This window comes from Bicyclus anynana, chromosome 2, assembly GCF_947172395.1.
Source record: "Bicyclus anynana chromosome 2, ilBicAnyn1.1, whole genome shotgun sequence".
Taxonomy (NCBI): Eukaryota; Metazoa; Arthropoda; class Insecta; order Lepidoptera; family Nymphalidae; genus Bicyclus; species Bicyclus anynana.
In genome coordinates this window covers 7,956,745-7,981,133 of record NC_069084.1, presented here as the reverse complement: position 1 = coordinate 7,981,133, position 24,389 = coordinate 7,956,745, and the positions used below count along the sequence as shown (strand labels likewise).

The 24,389-nt window shown below is 36.4% G+C and overlaps 1 protein-coding gene across 3 annotated transcripts in view; it reads left to right on the top strand.

Annotated features, from left to right (window-relative positions):
• The window catches only part of LOC112054810 (protein MTSS 2), a 173,065-nt gene that overhangs the window by 44,569 nt on the left and 104,107 nt on the right, over positions 1-24,389 (top strand). For all 3 annotated transcript variants that reach the window (XM_052888836.1, XM_052888832.1, XM_052888829.1), the window contains exons 2-3: positions 21,540-21,601; positions 23,899-23,972. In XM_052888836.1, the coding sequence (XP_052744796.1) occupies positions 21,540-21,601; positions 23,899-23,972 (136 nt within the window). The remainder of the gene's footprint in view (positions 1-21,539; positions 21,602-23,898; positions 23,973-24,389) is intronic.

Genomic DNA, 24,389 nt, shown 5'->3' with positions numbered 1-24,389 from the left:
TTATAAAGGAGTTTTTTTTCATAAATTGTTAAGTCTATATTTGATGACTGAACCGTTACAATGTCCAAATTATTGTCATTTATTAAATAATAATGTAATCATTTTTAGATTGGTTTAATTTTAGTTCGATTGAAAGTTGCATTATAAATATGGGACAAGAACCTACATTATAAAATGCACGATTTCAACTCATTTTAGTAATTGTGAATTCTAATTATTTTTGGTGAGTTTGATTTATTATAAAATACTAAAGTGGACTCTGGACTACTTTGTCAGCCCATGCTGCTACCATAGGTAAGTAAGGTAGCCATTTATGGAGTTTGGACCGCGGTAGCTATGGAAGGTAACAGGTTTCAAGGATCCAGACCTTCAATTGTAGAAACTAACGAAATACGTTTTATGCTTATAAAACGTGTTTTTCGTTATTTTCTACAGAAATTATGTTTCCAATCGCCAAACCTTTAGCTTCGTAGCAACCTTACAAACTAGACATAGACACCCTTATAGTTCTCTTGAAATATCTTTAACCGTGTGTTTTATAGAGTTGTTACGAAGTTAAATGGCTACTGGTGACATGAATTCCCATATTATGCCGAGAAAAATAAAATAAATACTTTTTACTTGAATTGAAGTAGAAACATAGGTCGACGAACTTTCAGCCTTCATAAAATGAGGTATGTCTTGCTATAGCAGGCTCTCAGTCCTTACTCCAGCGAGGTCAAAGGTACTTTGTGGGATTGCTTTGTGGAACACACGGGGTTGCTGATTGTCGGAGCCTACATATCATTTACGTAATAGGTATGCAGCACTGCCGTGCCGTGATAAATTTGTATCTAAAAACATTCATGTTTGATATATTGGAGGGAAAGGTTTGGTTGTTTGTTTGTTTGCATTGCTCTGAAAATACTATACCTGATTTGAAAAAATCTTTCACCATTAGATTCCTACATTATCCTTGATGAACATAGGCTATATTTTATCCCCGTATCCCCACGGGAACGGATACTACGTGGGTGAAACGGCGTGGCATCTGCTAGTATAGTCAATACAGGACCAGTGGGGATAGTGTACACAGACGTTATCGAATATTATCGTTTTTACTTGATAGACGTCCACTGTTGGACATTGGCCTTCCGCTTGGAAGGCCAAACGTCTGCCGCTCGTACCCAGCTGTTCCCTGCAATCCGTTTAATGTTGTTAGTCTTACTATGTGAGGGCATTTATATTTAATTTTACATAATAAACAGCAATAAGTCAACGTTGGTAGTAGATAACAACCAACTACGTAGCCTTGAGATGATGTTGTTACTAAAACTTTGTTATACAGGATGCTCTAAAATGAATATTTTCGGAGTAAAAATAGATCTTAAATTGTGTCATTTATATCGCATCCTTATATTATGACCTAGCCAAAGTTATTTATTGGTAAATATCATGAAGTAGCTTACTAGTGAAGAGCGGAGTTCCAGTTGCAATATGTGTGTCGATATCGTCGATATCGACACACTTACCACTACGATTACGTATTTTGAAATGAAATGATAGATAAAGTTGTGTGCTAGATGGATAGTCGGAGTTATTTGAATTACATTGTTTGAAAAACATAAAAAAAATATTTTTTTTAGTTAAAAAAAATTAGTTATGCCTTTCGGCTCCTATAAATGGACTTGTCAACACCTTGAAGTTGTGGGAAATACGCAACACCCTGTATATCTTGAACCTTTGAAGTGTTAAATTGTTTAGAAGTGAGCTCTATATAAAACGGCTCATACAAATTACGCCAGCCATTCTGGCGCCGTTGCGATTGTGAATGCATCTGGCACTGAGGACGTTTGCGTGCTATTTTAAGATACAATACTGTGTGAATCTTCTCTTCGTAAACGTATTTTTGTATTTAAGAGCTCTTATCTTATGAACTTAATGACGTAAACTTCTTAGTCTTAATAACTTATTAGTCTTAAGACTTAATACACTTTCGATTCTATTTCTAACTGAATGTAATACATTTAAGCCAGCATATTGCGTATCTCACAGTTTAGAGCATTTCATAGATGCAAAAATGTACTGCCTACACCATCCACCATAGGGTTACTGAGAATTCATTATGAAAGATATTTATACTTTATAAAGTAAATAATGCCCATCCCTGGCCCAGGTCTATCCTAACCACCAATTTACTTATATATCTAAAAAAGTCTTGGTAATTCTATTTTAATAATGAAATCATTACTTTACCAAAAAAAGTTTGCTACAACGTTTTACGTTATTGTGAATTCATCTTTAATTTGTCTACAACGGGGACAAGCTAAGATCGTTGATCAACCTCAGTTATACGATATTTTTTGAAGACTTATGATTGATTGATTTGTTAATTTTCTTGTTTGTTAAGCTTGTTGGTAATAGAAAAAAATAATACAGCTTCAAATGATACTTCGCCGCTTTGTTACACCGGCGGACATTTTTTCCCTGTGATATAAAAAATGTATTTTTCTTCCAGAAACTTTTACTAAGCCAATTATTTAACGAAATCCTTATTTCTACATCACATTATCATCTCTATATACTTTTATACGGGGGTATACCTGAGTTCCCTGGGCCGACGTTACTAGGCCGGTGGCCTTTATTTATTTATAAAGATAAATGCACCCACATTTTCTGAGACCCTGGAGGCCAATTTCATCACACTGACGGACGGGCGTCTTCCTCGCGTATCGTTTCACTTCAGTATTATACACGTAAACCTTTCCGTTGTGTTGCGTTGCAGGATATTGGGTAATATATGGAATTGGATGGAAACTAACAATAGAGAAAACGTAATCACGGTGCATGCCGGTCTTGTCTTCCCTTTTGTTGCATTTTTAGTAACAATGTTGTACCGCTGTTTTTATTGACTGATGCATGGTTGTTGGTTACAACATTTTTATTTATAACCATCAATAGATAGCTTGTTAATTAATTTGAACAAATCTATCTATACTTATAATAAATCTGTAGAGAGGTCAATTCTGTACATGAAATATATTTCCAAAATAACTATCAGGGGGTGATTAGTGATCGATACTGATGCCAAAAATGCAATCAGTAAAATTTTTGTCTGTCTGTCTGTCTGTCTGTCTGTATGTTCTTTATAGAAACAAAAACTACTGGACGGATTTTAACGAAACTTGGTACAATTATTCTACATACTCCTGGGCAGGTTATAGTATACTTTTCATTACGCTACGATCAATAGGAGCAGAGCAGTGAAGAGAAATGTTGAGAAAACGGGAGAAGTTACTCAATTTTTTAAACTTCCGTCGCGAGTACCGCCTTAATGGTTAAAGCTACATAGAAATCATGTATGACGGAAATGTTTTCCTTAAAATTATCTATGAAAACACAACAGCATATATATGTCTATCTTTTATGGTTGACTCACAATAGCACGTGTAACTCCCGATAGCTTAGCAGTTCGGAGCTTTCTAATTAAATTAGTCTACTTTTATGTTTATAACACTCATCACTCATCCCTAACTAAAAAAGTTAACATTATTACCTATTCAATAAAAAAAGAATCATAAAAATCGGTAAAGAAACACCAAAGTTATACAAGAAATACGCTAAGCCATCGCGCGTGCATACTAATTCATGCTATATTATGATTTGTGTAACGGTTGTCGCGCTCGACGCGACTCGCGGCGGGGGGAATAAATAAAGAAGTGCAGCCTTAATGAGTAGGGTAGGGGTAGGGTAGGGTAGGGTAGGGGTAGGGTAGGGTAGGGTAGGGTAGTGTAGGGTAGTGTAGGGTAGGGTAGGGTAGGGTAGGGTAGGGGTAGGGTAGGGGTATGGCAGGGGTAGGGTAGGGTAGGGGTAGGGTAGTGGTAGGGTAGGGGTAGTTGAAAGTTTACAACGACTTTCACGCGGACGAAGTCGCGGGCGTCCGCTAGTCTATAATAAAACTGTAACAGGTCAAATTGTGTATATTGAAGATATTTTGAAAATTTTTGTTGGATGACATTAAGTATATAATCGATACTATAGCCAAAAATATTTTTTTTTCGATAGACAAAATACGAAAAAAAAATATTTTTAGTTCTTTAGTTAGATATAACTACTGAATTAATTCAAATGAAAGTTGCACGGTTTAAGACCATAATACGGATTAGGTTATAGTTATATACTTTTTATTGCAAAAATAAAATAAGAAGGGCGTGAAATAGGGGTTGTAAATTTGTATGGATAGTCCTTCATTTTTAGAGTTACAGTTTTAAAAATTTGTTCAAAAATCATAAAAAAAATACGAAATATAACGGGATTCAAAAGTTTTTAAAATTTAAACTGAAATATGTCTTGAAAGTTTACATTGATTTCCACGCGGTCGAAGTCGCGGGTGCCCGCTTGTATAATAATAAAGCGGTATAATTTGCTTGTTTTATTGTTTCTTTGTTTGTTAGGAATAGGCTCTGGAATTACTGGATCGAATTTAAATATTCTTTTTCCATTATTAACCTACATTATACTATATTTTAGCTCTGTATTCATACGGGAATAGAAACTACGCTGGTAAGACCGCGGTCAAGAATAAGATTGATGCAGTGTGATATATATATAATAGATATAATAGCTAATTATTATTTTATTAGTGAGATTATTATTATATCGATAGTTAACTTCGTTTGGCGCCAGGCTCATCCGGAATGAATTATATTGCCGATAATAAATTATCATTATGGAAATACCGTTAAAATATCTATCGAAACCAGGATGTTGTGAACTTTGGATAATAATTTTTCAATATCACGACTGCATTGAGTATAGTGGTAAACATCCAGTACTAAAAACACTTAGTATCTATCGTTATCACAATATTACCTTCTCACTGGCTAGAATACGTTGAATGTGTTGCTGGAAATAGTAGTTTGAGACGGACGATCTTACGTTGGCTCGTGCTTACGCTAGGTGGCGCGACTTGTTTCCGTAAAATTGGGAGTTAGAGAGGGGAACGACTAGTGATAAAAGGCGCACGTTCGTGGCGTTCGACCCGTCCACATCTGTTGTATGCTTTATAGGTTATTTGGGAAAGTTATAGTTGGAAGGGATCCCTTAAACCTGCACCCGGAGTCACAAGCCTATAGGACTGCTTAAGGTATTTAAGGTGGTCCTGACAAATATTGTGAATCAGAACCTTTGTTCAACATTGGTTTTCTTATTCTTTTAAATGCACTTCTTAGTTTTTTGCTAAAAGTATTTTATAAAGAAACCAAAACCCAACCTTTATAAAAAATGGGGTAGGTATAACGTTTTAAAAGTAAAAGTATTAAATGAACTTGGCAGTCTTGGCAACCAACTTTACATTAAATACTTTTGGTGGGAGACTTATTTCTGTACAACGTTGTGTACTTAAAATAACATTGTGTCCACTTGTACAAATAATGTTATCAATGGGCGATCACAAATATTGGATCGTGGCGTACGTCAGTATGTTTGTATTTACCCGTGTCGTTACCAGATAAGTAAAATGTTTTTATGTATAGGGGTAGGTTTTGATATCATTTGCTGGTAAAAGCTAGCCAATTCAAATCTTGAGCTTTTATGTATTCTAAGTTCTATAGTGTATAGAATTTGGCTCCCATTTTTACATTTATGTTTTGATATGATATGATGATTCATATTACTTAGACGGAGAGCCAGCGACCGCCAGACCTTCGTCATTCTATAAAAGCTGAAAGTTTGTCAGCTCATGCTCCTACCATAGATTAGTACCGTAACCAACTATGGAGTTTGGACCGCGGTGGCTTTGGGAGATAGCAGGTTTCAAGGACCCTCAACCGCAATATTGTAAAGTATAATTTTTTTATATTCTTATCGGCGTAATATGAGAAACTAGCTGACACCGCGCGGATTCACCCGTGTGGTTCCCGTTCTGGTTAGAATACGGGAAGAATATAGCCTATAGCCTTCCTCGATCAACGGGCTATCTAACACTGAAAGAGTTTTCCAAATCGGGCAGTAGTTCCTGAGATTAGCGGGTTCAAACAAACAAACTCTTCAGGTTTATAATATTAGTATAGATGATATCGCCATTCGCCAGATACTTACTTAGCTAAGTGACTAACGACTGGTAATATAAGTAATTTATCTTATTGTGCACAGGAAAACATAAAAATTACACTTTATACTAAGACGGTTGAGAGTTTGGATCCTTAAAGCTTTCAAACTCCCCAAAGCTACCACGGTCCAAACTTAATGATTGGCTACCGTACTTACTTATAGTAGAGCATGAGCTGACAAACTTTCATGCATGAGCTTTTCTAGAATAACGAAGGTCTGTCTAACGAATTTACAGGCTCTTAGTCTGTACTGTTAAAAATATAAGTATTACACGCTAACCACACACACTGTTGCACCGGCGAAACAAACAGGGGCATACTTTAAATTAAAAACACAAGCCACGTACGCGACGAAACGAACAACTGTATCAATAACTTGTTGTGTAATAATTCTTACTCGTATAACAATGACACTGTTTAGTGAACGCCCGAAATACGCGTTTGGAATATTTTGCTATCGAAGCGGTATTCGATGCTCTTAACTTATTTCGAGTTTCTGTGAGTTCTTGGGAATATCTAATGTAAACTAATATTATAAAGAGAAGAGCCGTGATAGCCAAGTGGATATGACCTCTGCCTCCGATTCAGGAGGGTGTGGGTTCGAATTCGGTCCGGGGCATGCACCTCCCACTTTTCAGTTGTGTGCATTTTAAGAAATTAAATATCACGTGTCTCAATCGGTGAAGGAAAACATCGTGAGGAACGCAGAGAATTATCTTAATGTGTGCGTGCGTGTGTGAAGTCTACCAATCCGCATTGTGCCAGCGTGGTGGACTATTGGCCTTACCCTTCTCATTTTGAGAGGAAGACTCGAACTCAGCAGTGAGCCGAATATGGGTTGATGACGACGATTATAAAGAGGTCAAGTTTGTGGTATTGTGGGGGGTAATCTGTGGATCTACCTCACTGACTTTAATAATATTTTATACATATCCTGATACAAACTCCGGTTTCTCATGTTATATCTAGCTACAGTACAAAAAAGAATATGCATGGATTTTTAAAGGTAACCCGGCGGGAATCAGCTTGCCTGCACTCCTCGCCACTGGTACTTAGTATAGCTATCTATTTACGATTAGTTCGTAACACTTTACGTTAGGTAATAGTAGTCGGTAAACTGTATTGTAACATAAACAGTTTTTTGACCCTGGAGTTAAATTTAACCGTCACGGCAATTTAAGAATAGAATAATGACAATAGGGAACGGTAAATGTATAAGTCCTTGAATAAATCGATTTTCTTAGCATTAGTTAATATTCGTGACATCTATATGTACGTTTTGTTATATATTTTACTCTTACTTTTGTAATTAGTACAATTGATTAATTAATTATTATTTAAGAACATGCGCCTCGCGGTCTCACCTGCGTAGTTCTGGTTCCAGTGAGAATACGGGGAAAAACAAAGCCAAAAACAAACATTATTTGAAATCGGTGCTGTACCAGATCCAGAAATACCCCCTACTACCTCACATACTTTATACCTAATGTTAGTATTAATACACGGTTTCTAGTTTTAAAAAAACCAAAGTAAAACAAAAACAAGTGATAATTTTTTAAAAAAAAAAATACATGAGTATTTTCATATTTCCATTAAGATTATTATTAAAAAAAATGAAAATATGTTTTGAATAGAAAAGGAAATGTACAGGATTTTTACAAAGGCAGTGAGTGTTTCAAAAGGATATGTTAATATTTACAAAGGCCTTATGAAGTACGTATTTTTCCGCGTGTCCCAGTTTTACTAGCACGTTGAATGTTAAAACAAATCTCTGACAGATGTTCTTGTTTGTATAAAATTTCTAGTTTTGATACATAAATCAAAACTACAATTTCATGGAATGAAATATACGTGAATATTCAAAATTTATTCCATTCAATCGGTCATCTTATCTAGGCACGCGTAACTTTACCGTATCACAAAAAGCTTTAAAACTAGTTATTTATATTCTGTTTTGAAAAAATACTATACTTTTTAGCAGACTAGAGGACGCCCGGGACTTCGATTGCGTTTTTGACGTGACAACGTCTTATAGTTCGATGGAGCCGGCTGCACACTCGAAAAAAGATGACGTCATGCGCCGTTCCATCGCTCTAGGGTTGCCAACTTGTTTTTTACAAGAAATAAAGTAAATTCTAGTCTATGAAGATTATTAAACGGTATTTTAGAAAAACGAACATTTTCTTTTGAAAAATGCAGCCATTCCATTAATATTTTCTTATGACGTTGTCACGTTCAACTATCGACAGTTAACCGACTTTACAGACAACCGGACAAAAGGTTTTTTGAAATAGGAAATAATCTTTGTGTTAATCCAGGATAAATTATAGCCTATGACACTCACAAATAACCTGGCTTTCTAGTCATTAAACAATTTTCAAAATCGCTCCACAGATTTTCCCCTACATTATATTGGTATAGATTTACATTCCAAATAGACAAATCCATTCAATAGTGTTTGTGTGAAAGAGTAACAAACATCCATACAAACTTTCGCGTTTGTAATATTATTGAGATGATTTCCGAGGAAAAACTCGATCTTTACCACGCGTTGGTTAGATTACAAGGAGACACGTTCTATTTATAGGTAAGTGTCCACACTGTAATCGGGCCCTTCTGTATCGTTGACACTATTGGCTCCCTGCCATTACTACGCAAGGTCTACAGGAAACGACCTGAATATCTCACACATTGAATTAGAATAGTACCTCTTCTTCTTCACATAAATTATTATTATTGTTCCAAACATGATCATCACCAGAGAGCTCATCCATCTCTGGCCCAGTTGATAGTTCTGTGTCCTCAATCGAGAGGTCCTCGATTCCCAGCGGTCAGTTTAGGATTTTATGTTTTTTAAATTGACTCAGGTCTGGTCTGAGTGTAGCCATCGCCCGTGGCTAGTTACCACTGTACTAGCAAAGATACGGCCAAGCGATTTAAGCGTGCGGATAGAAAAAAACTCTGTACTTCTTCAAAGTAAGTCTGCTTCCATCTTAGCCTACGTCAGAGTTCCTCAAACTTTTTGTGTCGTAGACCCCTTGCCATGTTTTTCCGTGTTGGATAGACCCCCTACTTACCTGATATTGATTTCCTGTAAATTTCTGTACAAACTGTAGTGAAGATTAGTGTTAAAAACTTAAAATAAAACACATGTTAATTTATACATTTTTTAATTGAATTTAAATTAAAACTACTCAAAATCAAATTTTGTATCTGTTATGTAAAATATACGTAACATTAAATAAACTATAAATAAAATAACATAAGCAATAAGTCAATATTTTTAGTGAGAACCTGATGCTTTAATAATAAAGATATAAGATAGTATGGTGTAAGTAAATAGATACTATTAATGTATGTGTTAAGATCCACTATCGTGGACGCCCATTTTCATTTTATGGACCCCAAATTTTTTTTCGCTGACGTAGACCCCCTTGCAGGTTGTCATAGACCCCTAGGGGTCGATATAGACCACTTTGGGAATCACTGGCCTACATCATCACTAAACATCAATATAGCCGAGATCGCAGTCAAGGGATAGCTTGAATTTTAATAATGCAAAAAAAATATGATTCGGCCAGTCTTACTTTACATTATGGTGCTCCTACACCTTGGTCTATAAATTATTATTTATCATTGATTCTTTTCTTCAAGGTTTAGTAAAGAAATTACCACTTACTCGTAGCTATGCCGCAGTAAGTAGGTATTGGTAGTTGATTGCTAGGATTAGATGTAATAAATGGTTAGCCATTGGAATTGGAATTAGGGTAGGTAGGTAAGATACTTGTTACTCTCATCCGTAGATGGAATTTTCTCATTGTACATATGAAATGAAATGGAATTCAAAAGTTTCAAAGCAGATTTCAGATTAAAGAAATTTATTTTTATTTTGAATTGTCATTTAAATTTCGTTAATTTAAAAGGATTTTAAAGGCTTAGTATTTGGAATACTCGTATATTTTAACCATTTGTTCGTCGAGGTGATCATATATTGCGTTTTATTAAAATTCTGTTCGCAGAAATGTTGACGTGAAACCGCGGGGCATTATTTATTGCGCTTGTACCAATCGGTGCGCCGAAAATGTTAGCGACATGGCTTATAAACAAAATGGACGTTTTTATTTTATTTTATGAGTTTATAAAGTTATGTGAATATTGTATAGTAATAGATGAGGAGACAAGCTGATTGTCCAACCTGATCTGAACGTAAAATAATCGCTTGTACAGAAAATCATCAAGGTACACTTGCTAGGAATAGTTGCGGTATACTATTATTATTAGAGACGGCCTCCGTGGCGCAGTTGTAGGCGCGGTGGATTTACAAGACGGAGGTCCTGGGTTCGATACCCGGCTGGGCCGATTGAGATTTTCTTAATTGGTCTAGGTCTGGCTGGTGGGAGGCTTTGGCCGTGGCTATTTACCACCCTACCGGTAAAGACGTAACGCCAAGTGATTTAGCGTTCCGGTTTGATGCCATGTAGAAACCGAAAGGAGTGTAGATTTTCATCCTACTCCTATCAAGTTAATCCGCTTCCATCTTAGATTGCATCATCACTTACCATCAGGTGAGATTGTAGTCAAGGGCTAACTCGTAAAGAATAAAAAAAAAAGAAATAAAGAGAAAGAGTATGTAGTTTTACCGGTAAGCATATCGAAACAAACTGATGCTGCTTTATGGCAGAAATAGAGAGTATCCATCCTCAAAGCTGTAAGTAAGAGCCAACTATTACAACATAAAAGTACCTATGAATATAATGTAGGTACTACAAAACCCGTCAGACGATCTCCTGGCCGAAATTGTGAGTTAACAGAAAAATATCGAGGTCTTAACTAAAGAACTGAGACTGATGAGAAAATTAGTTAACCCCATAACTTTTTATCTTCAACTTTTCCCTCTCTTTTCACACAAAATAAAATAAAAAAAGATTTGATCCTAAAAGGGTCTACTCAGTTGCTCCATTCTGCTGTTCGTGGCGAAGACTAATCATCAAAATTGCTCTTTCTTGGGTTATAAATGTAATAAATATACCCGACTGTTATACTACGAGTATGTATAGGTATATGCAATACAAATAACAATGTAATACAATAAAATCTTCACTGTAACAAATACTAATATGTTATTTATCATTTTGACCTTCCATCTATGTGCAGGCTGGTCAATTGAAAGTGCAGTATCGTTAGACGGAACGCTCAAGGCATTGTGTGCATAGCATTGACCTTCCAGCAAGTGTTCCAATGTTCGATACAGTGATGAAACGGTGCGCTTGGGATACTTGGACCCGAAGTAGATTTCTCAATACAATTTAATCTATGGTGCAATGTTAGTTTTTAAATGTACACTATTCATCATCATCATTATCAGCCGATAGACATCCACTACTAGACATGGGCTTCTTGGATGGACTTCCAAGAACAGGTCTCGAGTCGCCAGCATCCAGCAGCTCCTTGCAAGCCGCTTGATATCCTCGGCCCTCCTAATGGAGGGTCGACCAACACTGCGTTTTCGCTATTATACCTTGTCATCCCAACGTCCATCGGCTCTTCGAACTATGTGGTCGGCCCATTGCCACTTCAGCTTCGCGACTCGCTGAGCTATGTCGGTGACTTCGGTTCGTCTGCGGATTTCCTCATTTTTGATTCGATCACGCAGAGAAACTCCAAGCATATTGTACACTATTAATAATTACTCAAGTAAATTATTATTTTCAAATAAATTTGGCTTAAATTTATGTCATTACTATTATTAAATTATAATACATATGAAAGCCTCGATAACTCAAGGGTAAAGAGGCTAGACTCATCACCAAGAGGTTTGTGATTTGATGCCCATTCGATTGTCTATTGTCGTACCCACTCCTAACACAGGTTTTGCGACTACATTTTTTGTTGTTTTTATTTAAAAATTGCTAAATATTCCTTAATCATCTCAATTCCTCCACGTGAGATCCTGTATTGAAAGATGAAAAACTCAAGCGATGTATTTTATAGTTACCTCAACGTCAACGATAATATTCGCTGAACGAGACGATTTTAAGTAGGTACGAGTAACTCATACAATCACTCACATTGCTCATTCAAAAAATTCATGGTCAAGTTGAGCGTGAATGAAAGTAGGTCGATTTGTAAGTAATTTTGTAACGAGTAAATTTATGTGCACATTTGTTTGACACTTTTGTATACAGGGTGCTCGGGAGTATTTCCCTTAACTTTAAGGTACTAACGACTCCACTTATAGGAGCTCCATACCTAATATATTTTTAACTAAATAATAGCAACTTTTTACGTTTTCATACAAAGTAATTCAAATAATTTGACTATGCATGTATCTATCCTTGTATTTTAAAATACGTAAAACTTGGTTACGTCATAATTACAAGGATGCGTTTATGGGACATATTTTAAAATTTAATTATAAAAGAAATATTATTTACCCAGAAAATATTAATTTTAGAACACTTATATGGTCCTTGAACATTTTTAATTAATTTTCGGTAAAGAATATAACCCCAGAGTTATGGGAAATACTCCCGAGCAGCCTGTATATGAGGTTATATTACTAGTAAGTAACTGACGTCATCAATACTGTTTTCATTTGAATCTGTTGCTGTCGACTCTTAAGGGTCTATGCACAAAAGCGTTTCATTGTCGCACTGCCTAATTCTAAGAGGCCTCTCGATCGCAACGTGATATTCAATTGCAGTGGATGTTGTATGACTTTCTATACAAAGAATACTAAAATCCGTTTGATGTGATTCGTCCGATGCGTATATGATACGGATCTGTGGATGTCTGCCATATAGCATCGAACCTTCAGTTAATATACACAAACACGCTTTACGATGCCACAATATCAACACAGATAAGTACACAGACTCGCCCTTATCCCGTCTTTTTGCGTCAGCTCTTTCATTAGCTCACCACGAACTGCCCTTGTTGGTGGTTAGTATTTTTATCTAGTAATATAACAAAGATGGACCTTAAGTTTAAGGGGGTAATTTCTGGATCTCTCGTACTAAACCGATTTTTTAAATTGTTTATCTATAGAAAGACTTTATTCGTGAGTGTTTTACGCTACATTTGATCCCCGTATTGCTACTGAAATGTTAACTACGTGGGTTAAACCTACGGGTTAAATTTACCAAGCTTTGGAAACTTACAATTTGACGAAAATAAAACTGTTAATATTACAAACGATAAACAGATCTAAAATCAAGTTGATACGAAGCTGAGTCTATTTTTGCGCCCACATAAGTATTCTCGAACGAAAGTGTTGCGTAATTATGGTGGGCCCTTAGAATTAACATTATGCTAATTTATATATTATTGTCTATAACAATGGCATAAATTACATCTCTTAACTTGGTATGGTGCATTGTGATTCAGCCTTCGCATTGGAGGAGTAAAGTTACAATGCCTTAAAGATTTCTTGTGAAGTTTGTGTGTGACATACATTATGTGTTTCGTCGTCATCAACCCATATTCGGCTCACTGCTGAGCTCGAGTCTCCACTCAGAATGAGAGGGGTTAGGCCAATAGTCCACCACGCTGGCCCAATGCGGATTGGCAGACTTCACACACGCAGAGAATGAAGATAATTCTCTGTTATGCAGGTTTCCTCACGATGTTTTCCTTCACCGATTGAGACACGTGGTATTTAATTTCTTAAAATGCACACAACTGAAAAGTTGGAGGTGCATGCCCCGGACCGGATTCGAACCCACACCCTCCGGAATCGGAGGCAGAGGCTCATATCCTCTGGGCTATCACTGCTCTACATTATGTGTTTACACGCTTTATATTACTTCACTTGTATGTAAGAAAATCTTGGAATCATAATTTGACCCACTTTCCCGTCTTCGATCAGGATGAAATTTTGCACACGCTCTGAGTTCTGATGACATTACATGACTAGCTAAGAAACGTCATTAAAAATCCAATATGGCGGCCTCCCCAAGATGCCGGACTGGCTGTTTTAAATCCATTCCCATGATATGGATATCAAATGAAAGGGTTTCCTGTCAGGAATATGAAAAAAAATGTCACGTGACTTAAATCCAATATTTGTAATTTTTAGTGCGTGCCAAATAAGTGTGTTTTTAGTTTTATAAACTTATCTATACTAATATTATAAAGCTGAAGAGATTGTTTAGACCTACTTAATCCGTCCTTGTTGTAAAATCTTTATCTTAACGGATGTGTACCGACTATAAACTACCTCCCTGCCTTTCATCTTTGTACTCGTACGTCTGGCGATTTTTGATATTTAGGGATATGTGACCTTTAGCTTTTATATATAGGTATAGATAGACCTACTCGTACCTACCTCCTATAATTTGTCATACACAAGTATGTAATATGAGAAACCGCACTAAAATAGATCCAGTCGTTACTAACAATAAACACTTCCTATTTTAATAAGAATCTCCGTGACCGGTTACGAATGGCCATACTTCGTTAAAGGTCCACGTTCCGATTTTGATCTGGTAGTGTTTATAGCAACATAAATATTCCCAGACAGACAGGTGGAGTGTTTCTGATTTCATAAGAGTTGAATCTTTAAAACGATTCACACAAGATATAGAACTGTTAATATAGACTCTGTAAGTAGTTGTCTAGGGCAGAGATTTAAAAATAACCTTTATTGGTTAAAATCTATACTAATTTATAAAGCTGAAGAGATTTGTTTGGTTGAACGCGCTAATCTCAAGAACTACTGGTCCGATTTGAAAAATTCTTTCAGTGTTTGATAGCCAATTTATCGAGGAAGGCTATCTATTAGCCCCGTATTCCTACGGGAACGGAAACCACGCGGGTGAAACCGCGCGGCGTCAGCTAGTATTTAAAGAACAGCGAAAAATATACTACCTACTTAAATCACGAATCAGTTACTGTACACCTGGGGAAAATTCTTAAAATAAGTTAAGAAAAAACCTATTGTAGTATCGTTGGGCGGCAAGCTGCTTTTGTAAGAGCAGATGGATCGATCTAAAAGGTCCCAAACGGATTTTGTAATAGACCTACGCTCTTTCTGCACCGTTCCGTAAGGCAAGGTCTGATAGTGCATGCATAATTTAATGATACTCGATATCGATATAGTTTTATGTACGTGTTTACCTATATTTAAACTATTGATTAATTATAAAACGCGTGGTACAACGTCGGAGTATACCCGACTAGTTTTAGTTTTAATATGAATAATACTCACGATAGTTTAAATTAAAAAAATATATATATTAGGATATTTTAAATGTTTAAATGTATTTGCTTTAAAATATCGCATAAGTAATGAAAACAAACACAGTGACTAAGTGATCGGTAAATTAACAATAAAAAATACTAAATGAATAATTTATGCTAAATATGTATATAGAAGTAACACTTTTAATATGTTTTAAAAGTGTTACTTCTATTCTATTTTATGACATAAATTGTAACTAGGCGAGTTGTAAACACAACCAGGTTCCAAACAACCCTTAAGGAACTAATTAGGTATTTTAGGTATTGCAAGAGCATTTAGTTTGCCAAGATTTATCTATCCAGTTATCATGAAAGTTTTATTTGAGCTTTTTCGATCAACTTAACTTCAATTGACATTTAACTTTGGCTTTCATCCAATTGTGTCGCATAACAGAAAGATATCAGCTCTTATTGCCAACACCTTTTATAATGTTCATTTTATTATTCATGAAAAATTCAACTCAACTTTACTAGATTACTCCATTTTGATCTTAGACCAAATAATATTGGCCAACCGGGTTAATAAGGTGATTTCATTATTTTCATACTGATCCAGCTTTGTTCTTAATTTCACATTTTTGACAGATTAACATTGGTTGTCAGCTGACTTTGAAAATGCGCGCTATCAATACGTCGTCAAAAAAAATAAAGAGTTTCGTTTATTCGCAATTAAAATCTGTATTCAAATTTACGAGTTACTATGATTGTTTTTGACATTAATTATTTTACATAAATTAAAGAAATACTCAATTCCTGGTTAAACGCGTGTGCACATCTACAAAAGGCATACTTTTTTAAATTATTGTACAAAAAGCATCTATCAATTGATACTAAACAAATATCATCTATGGATTGTTTTAATGTATCGATTTTATATTAAGACGGCATCTGTGAACGTTAATGTCATCAGATACGTTTGACACTAAATTCTTTCTATGTATTTTCTTTGTAAAACTGACAGTTTTCCTAGAGATTTTGACAAAATGTGTCACGTCGAATCCCTAGAAAAACTGTCAGTATGATATCTCGTATATCATACTGACATATATAGATAATGCAATGAATTTGATGTCAAACGGATTCGATCAAGTTGAGCAAATGCACCTTAAAAATAATTTAGCTGCTTTAGCCAACCTAGATTTTTCTGAAAATTGGCCTCATGAGATGTCCTAATATGTCTAAAATTATAGCCAATTATCAGCTTTGTATCGATTGATTCTTTTTGTGCCCGAATTTATATGGAGACTGGGTTTCTTCTGTCTATGTAGACCATGCAATGAAACAATCCGGTCACGAAATACATGTCACTGTGATATTGAACGTCCCACAATTTATCGATATTTTAGTCACGTCGGCGACATCACTTTCAGCCAACTACGTCTGCCTCGCAGTCTAATATCTAAACAAGTTTCAATCAAAATTGGTCCTTGTTGCACATTCGCTTTGGATTCATAAGTTATACACGTTTAGCTTTAGTAAATTTAATGTTGTTAATACTTTACCGTTTAACGTTTAAAGTTTATATACTGTTACACAAACATGGGCTTTTGTTGCAAATCGATTTTGACCTTTATTAAACAAAGTTAGTATTGTGAAGCTTTTTAATAAGATACGATAGATAGCTTTCTATCAGCTACTGCAATGTTTGGTTTACGAAAGTAGTACTTTCAATAAATAAGTTACGAAAGCATTGAGTAGGAATACGAGCAAATGTGAGTGGTTGATGTCAAAAGGGATCTAGGACTTATAACTAATAATAAAAATTTTGGGATGTTTGATTTATTGTATAAAGGTCTGCAGTAATGATGTTTTTTTTTTATTTTTTACAAGTTAGCCCTTTATCAATTTCACCTGATGGTAAGTGATGATGCAGTCAAGGATGGAAGCGGGCTAACTTGTTAGGAGGAGGATGAAAATTCACACTCCTTTCGTTTTCTACACGGCATCGTACCGGCACGCTAAATCGCTTGGCGGTACGTCTTTGCCGGTAGGGTGGTAACTAGCCACGGTCGAAACCTCCCACCAGCTAATGTTTTTATTAACTCGATAGTGTGAGTCTCGAATTATCTCTCTTGGTCTAACATATACGTATACAAAAGACGGCCTCCTTGGCGCAGTGGTATGCGCGGTGGATTTACAAAACGGATGTCCTGGGTTAAAAGATAGAAGAAGAATTTGAAACTCTTTGTCGAGTTCTGAAAATCATGGTTACAGAATAATAAACTTTTGTTTATTCAAAAATTTAATACTTATAAAGCTTTTGTTTCTTCCAATAAATTTCCAGTAACCTAATCAATTAAACTACATAAAGAGTTTACTTAATCTATGCAAATTAAACAATTTCTATTACCTTTAGAGATTTGGTTATCCTAAAACTACCAATGAATAAAACGAAAAGCCAAAGCAAAACTACTTCAATCATTATTTTCTCAAGATGGGCTTAAGAAGTAAGTGATTTTCTGAAGTGAATAATGATGGTGCCAACTGCTCATTTGCTCGCGAGCAATAATTCTGCGGTAACGGTTGAAAATAACTCGAGGCGCTCTCGTCGGTGGTCTAACGGCAACTTATTGGGTTAATTTTGCCGTGAATTGGGTTAATCTTGATTGTAAAACTTTACCAACGTGTTATGGCCAAAAGGATTTGTGTGATCTCGTGAAATGTTTAAACGCGAGGCATCTTTTCAGAGCTCTGTAGACGGAGTAGGGAGTATTTTTAGTTTTCACTAGCGCAAGTTCAATGGTACTGTGTTCTCGTGGGTGTACACGGATAAAATATAGCCTATTTTACTCCCTGATAAAAGCTTTATACTGGTAAAAGAATTAAATCGGTTCAGTAATTGATGAGTTTATTACGTTACTAGCTGACGCTGCGAGGTTTCACCCGCGTGGTTCCCACTCTCGTAGGAATACTAGGGGATAATATATAGCCTATAGCCTTCCTCGATGAATGGGCTATCTAACACTGAAAGAATTTAATTGGTCAAATCCGACCAGTAGTTCCTGAGATTAGCGCGTTCAATCAAACAGACAAACAAACAAAGAAACAAAACAAACAAACAAACTCTTCAGCTTTATAATATTAGTATTGATTTACAAATCTTTCCTCTTTAAAGCTTACAAAATATTATTACCGTAGAAAAGTCCTGGGTTCGAATCCTCGCAGGGGCTACTATAGAAAGAAGCTAGTTGAGACCTAGGCCGCGGTAATAGGCGGCCTAAGTACAAAGACTTACCGCCAAGCAATTAGCGTACTGCAGTGGATGTACCATTTTAGCTTGCTGATACGAAGCCACTTGCAAAGCTATTTGGGGCACCCGTTTATGAAACTGCTGCATTTTTTCTGGGGCAGTGCGATTCTATCTTTCATCATTTAAACTGTATTGTGGACTGAGAGTCTGCTATAGCCAGATATGCCTATAGCAGACTCCCATTATATGAAGGTCGTAAGTTTGTCAGCCCTTGTGCTCTTACCATAGGTAAGTTATTAACAACCCATATTTGGCTCACTGTTGCACTGAGCACGAGTCTCCTCTTAAAATAAGAGGGAATAGGCTTTAGTCCACCACGCTGGCTAAATACGGACTTCACACACGTAGACAATTACGAAAATTCTCAGGTATGCAGTACATGTAAGATGAGTAGGTACCATAGGTAAGTATGGACTGTAGTGGCTTTAGAAGGTAGCAGGCTTCAAGAGTCTAGACCATCAACCGTCTAAGTATAAAGACTTTTTTTTTATATGTGTAAAGTCCCCAGTCTCCAGTAAATTTTATTCGCGGCAATTCTTCGAAAAACACCTTTAAAGATTATTTACGAGAACGAAGGGAGTTCGCGTTTTTACCTTTTTTCTATAAATTGAGTTATTTCCGGCACATTTCCTTACATTTGGGATCTTCGTTGAAATTTAATTTTTCCCCGTCATCCCCCCGACGTAATATCGCCGTAACGAATTTAGTAGCCATTTAGTGTCCTGATGGTACTGAAATTGCGTTATGCTGATATTGCTACGCCCACTCTATACAGAGATCAGAGGCTAGAGATTGTTATACGGGATTCGGATACATTAAAGCTTATTTACAAGTTTTTATTTATCTGTGTACTAGTAGACGCCGCGCGGATTCACCCGCGTGGTTCCCTTACCCGTAGGAATACGAGAATAAAATATAGCCTATAGCCTTCCTCGATAAATGGGCTATCTAACGCTGAAAGAATTTTTCAAATCGGACCAGTGGTTCCTGAGATTAGCGCGTTCAAACAAACAAATTCTTCAGCTTTATAGTATTAGTATAGATGAGTGGCAGCGGCGAAGAGTCCGTACAGGCTGATTCCCGCCGGGTAACCTATTAAAATCCATACCTACATATTAATTATTGTAATGAATATATACGTATGGATGTGTGACCGATCGGAGTTTACGTTTGTGTGAGTTATCAAACCTATACGTTTCTATTTTACGATGGACTATATTTGACCACTTTCGCCCTAATAGAGCAATTTATTTAATACATTTAATTAAAATGATTACATGAGGACTGGCTTATGTACAAAAAAATAAACAATTAAAGTAGGTAATGGTATATTGGCTATTGTGTTATGCGTAGACAAGCTCAACAATTCGCTATCTTATGTTCGATTAAATATGTTTTTACAAATATCTCTTGTAGCCCTAACATGCGACCCATGCTATGATCTCATGTAGACAAATCCATCTATACTGGCAACTATCCTCGCAACGAAAGAGACAGCGATATTTCCAGTTCGGAATTATTGGTCGACAATAATGTCTTTTTGCCATTTACGCATGCTGGATCTACTGATTTCTTGTCCGAATGTAATAAAATTTCTTATTTAGAACCTTCTGAATTAGTGTTGACTATCCGTTTTCAGTTAATCTGCTCTGGGTTAATCAGTGACATTTGATATCACGCTCTTGGCTTTACATTTATTTAGGGCTGTAAGGTCAACGACGGTCGTTTCCAACAGTAAACGATTGCTTAGCGTTAAAGCCATAGATGTGTCCCTTTGATGTTAATTGAAGTGGCCGTACATGTATATAATTTATCTATTAACCACTCAGACCAATTATAGAAGGACCTGTATCGCACTCATAGTCACGAACAAAATTGTCTGTCATTTTCTGAAGAAAACGAGCTTAGATTTGGTATATATTTTATACTAAACTAGATGTTTTTGCCCGTTTTTTACACAATTCAATTACATAAAAAGGTATTTTTACGGAGCTCTTTAACCGACGAACACGGTTACAACTATTTAACATCGATACTTACTTATACTACTAGAGACAGTTTCTATAATCGCATTCGATCGTTGATCATATACTTTGACAGAAAAGTAACGTTTAGCGAGGCAGGTCCTATACAATAATTGGTCTAAGATTAACCAACATCATAATACGTTTCATGAAAGACTAGCTGACGCCGCGCGGTTTCACCCGCGTGGTTCCCGTTCCCGTTAGAGTACAGGAATAATATATAGCCTATAGCCTTCCTCGATAAATGGGCTATTTAACACTGAAAGAATTGTTCAAATCGGACCAAATCGTTCAAGCAAACAAACAAATTCTTCAGCTTTATAATATTTGTATAGTTTGTATATACTTAAATGTCCCTTTTTTTAATGGAATGGTTGTCATGTCTTTTAATTATGATGTCAGCCACTGACGATCAAGTAAACTCACATGCCTGCAGCCCTAACGGCTTGTCGGCCGAAAACACTGATCGTGTGTTGGTCGCGATCGGCATGATGTCATGCACATTACGACTTACACACGGTCAGTTTTATCGGCTAGCATGACGTGGTCGGATCCATGAGGCTTCAGGTATTTCTCTCAGTGTAAGAGAACTGTAATATAATTTAAATTATTGAAATGTTATTTTTTTTTGTCAGAAACAGTTTTTGTCTGATTTCGGTGTCATTGGCGCATGGATTCGTCTGTTTTCACAGATAATAATAGATCAGATTAATTAATTTAATTACCTACTAATTAATTATTGTAAACATCCGTAAAATGATACCTGCATTTGTTCAATTAATTTATTATAAAACACGACTAAAACTCACGTAATGCAACGTCGGAGTATGCCCGACTAGTTTGGAAACCATACGGGGCCCTTAGTCATGAGCTGGTTCTTGCAACGCGACACGATCAGGATAACACTAATAATTGACTTTTTCTATTTTGTTACAGAGCAGTGCTCCGATGTGGGAGGAGTTCATATCCAAAGCGACCAAACTTCACTCCGCACTAAAGTAAGTAAATATACGATGTTTTTATAGTACATAACTTTACTTAGTTGACAATATAAATATATGTCACGCCTGCTGGGCTATTCACTATTTTGGTCTTTATTATCAACCTATTAAATTAAACATCAAAACAATTGAGAAATGTCATCTAGGTACCTACTGTACGATATCCACCAGTAGGCACTGGTTGACATTTGTTACATAGAATCTCTATTTCGTATATGTCAACTAGCATACATCAAAGATAGTGAATTAGCCTGCTGATGTTAAGTAGAACCGTCAGAGGTGTGGGTAGTATAAACTTGTCTCGTATGTCTTCCGCTTCAATCTTAGACTGCATTGTCTCTTAAGTCTTACGGGGCCCTTGCGCTACAGGGGACCCTTAAACTGCTAAAGAGTTTTTTGGGATTTGACATTCGTCTTTGCCCCCCCCCCCCAAGGAATTTTGATACAGGGCCCTTACTTTTATTTAGTCGCAATGTAAAATACGAAAGTTATTTTAAAAAAATATTACCTACCTAAATATTGTCTACAATGTGTTGTGTGTTCAGAAAAAACTATTTAAAATACATAAATATAATATAATGTAACCACAAAATAGTGCATGTGTGCACTCACTGGAGTAGGTAAATTCGGATCCATTTTTGAGGCACGTAACATATCTATAGTAGAAAATATTTGACTAACCCCAAAGTATATCATGCATATATCAACACATCTTTGGTGGCCTTTCGAAAAAAATATATGACCCTTGGTATAACGGATATGACACCCAATTACGCGTTGCCCTCCCTGTATGCTCAATTGCTTCAACAATTGGCGTGCCAATAAAGGCAACCTGCCCACCAATTGGCATTAGGCATAAAACGTAACAAACATTCCGTGGTGAGTACCAGGAGGATTGTAACGCTATACGTAATTAATGATAATAATGATAATCAATAACTCTTTAAACTTCTTGGTCTCAATACTTATGATCTATGATATTCTATACGATACAATCGATCTTCGTTTTTTTTTATAAATAGATAGCCCTTAACTGGGATCTCGTAGGATATTAAGTGACGATGCAGTCTAAGATGGGAGAGGGGTTACTTGGAAGAGGTACTTTCTTGATGTTTATTCTAATGGCGCTGTTTCCTCACGATGTTTTCCTTCACCGTTTGAGACATGTGTTATGTAGTTTCTTAAATTGCACACAACTGAAAAAAATAGAAGAAGAAGAAGGTTGCAGGTGCATGCCCCGGACCGGATTCGAACCCACACCCTCCGGAAATAGAGGCAGAGGTCATATCCACTGGGCTACAATACGGAGCAGTACTGCAGTAAAATGTTTTTGCTATACAATATTGTTAAGGCGTTACGTATTCGCCCAAGTACTTTGAGGAAACTTGCCGCTGCAGAGCTTTTTGCATAACGAGCCACTTCTTCTTGTCTGTCGAACTGTCTGATGTTGTTGTTGTTCTTCTTGTCTGATGTTGTTGTTGTTGTGAACGACATTAAATTACAGGCAATCTGTTCCGCAAAGAAACGATACGATACACAACGGAAGGTGTGGTGGAAACATGAGGGTCTGTGCGCGTTTTCTTGAATAAACTGAAGGTGCGACAGCACATTGCACACATTTACTGCTGTTCCGTCAGTTTCACGACCTCCATGACGTAGTTGGAAGGTTCTCACAAGAGAGATCCTGGGTTCGATTACCAGCTCGAATCAGTAGGATTTTATTACTTACTACCAGACTCCCGCGACTTCGTCCGCGTGAAACTCAATGTAAACTTTCAACTACCCTAGCCCTAACCTATACTTAACCTTGTACCTCTACTTTTACCTAACCTTGTACCTCTTCCAAGTAAGCCCACTTCCATCTTAGACTGCATTGTCACTTAACATCAGGTGAAATCGCAGTCAAACTTGTCATTAAATAACAAAGGAAAGTTTTAAGCCTGTCAAGCGCTTGTCTGTACACCTAACTATATTTGAAGCTAAACAGACTTCCAACCCCTTAGAAGCTTTCGCTTAGCTGTTGGATCAAGGGTCGGATACAGAAGGCAGTGATTCTTGAGACGGTGCGTATGAGATTGAAGAGGTTCCTCACTCTGAAACCCTGACCACCGGTTGCTTGGGCACTCAAACGTGTTTTGTTTAATATTTTGTATTTAATTAAATTTTAAAAAAGTACTAATAAACAAATGACAGACATTAGTCTCTCATTTCATTTATTTAATTTACAAAAATTAAACCTTTTGTGTATTCGCTAATTTGATGTGGACCTTACGTTTGGAAACTTTTGTCTTCAGATCAGCGCTGGTCGCCATAGCTGCGTTCCTCGATGCCTTTCAAAAGATTGCAGATGCGGCCACAAATGCAAGAGGTAAGTTTTTAAGCTTACGCTTTACTACAGTCAATAACTCAATAGTCATGTCTGATGGATGGCATTCATGAGGTCTAAGTTGAATAACTTTTGCCTACAAGATGCTTATTAACTCTTGGTTTAAAGGTGCTCAGAATACGTAGCAGGCCACAGGGACGTAGTTCCCACCTTAAAAGTTCGCATCGTAAACATTCATGGACAAAAAAACGCAAGTATTATTACTTCATATATGGATGACACCGTTCAGTCAACCTAACTAATGACTAATTTTGCTATTAGTCTTGAAAACCCAAAAAATCATGCGACGATGTCATCATATATCATAGAAAATCAGATTACATAAAATCTGAGATAGGATAAGTACCTAAGTACCTTTCTCTTCCACAGTGGTTGGCTGAAAGAGATCGCTCTTTAGCG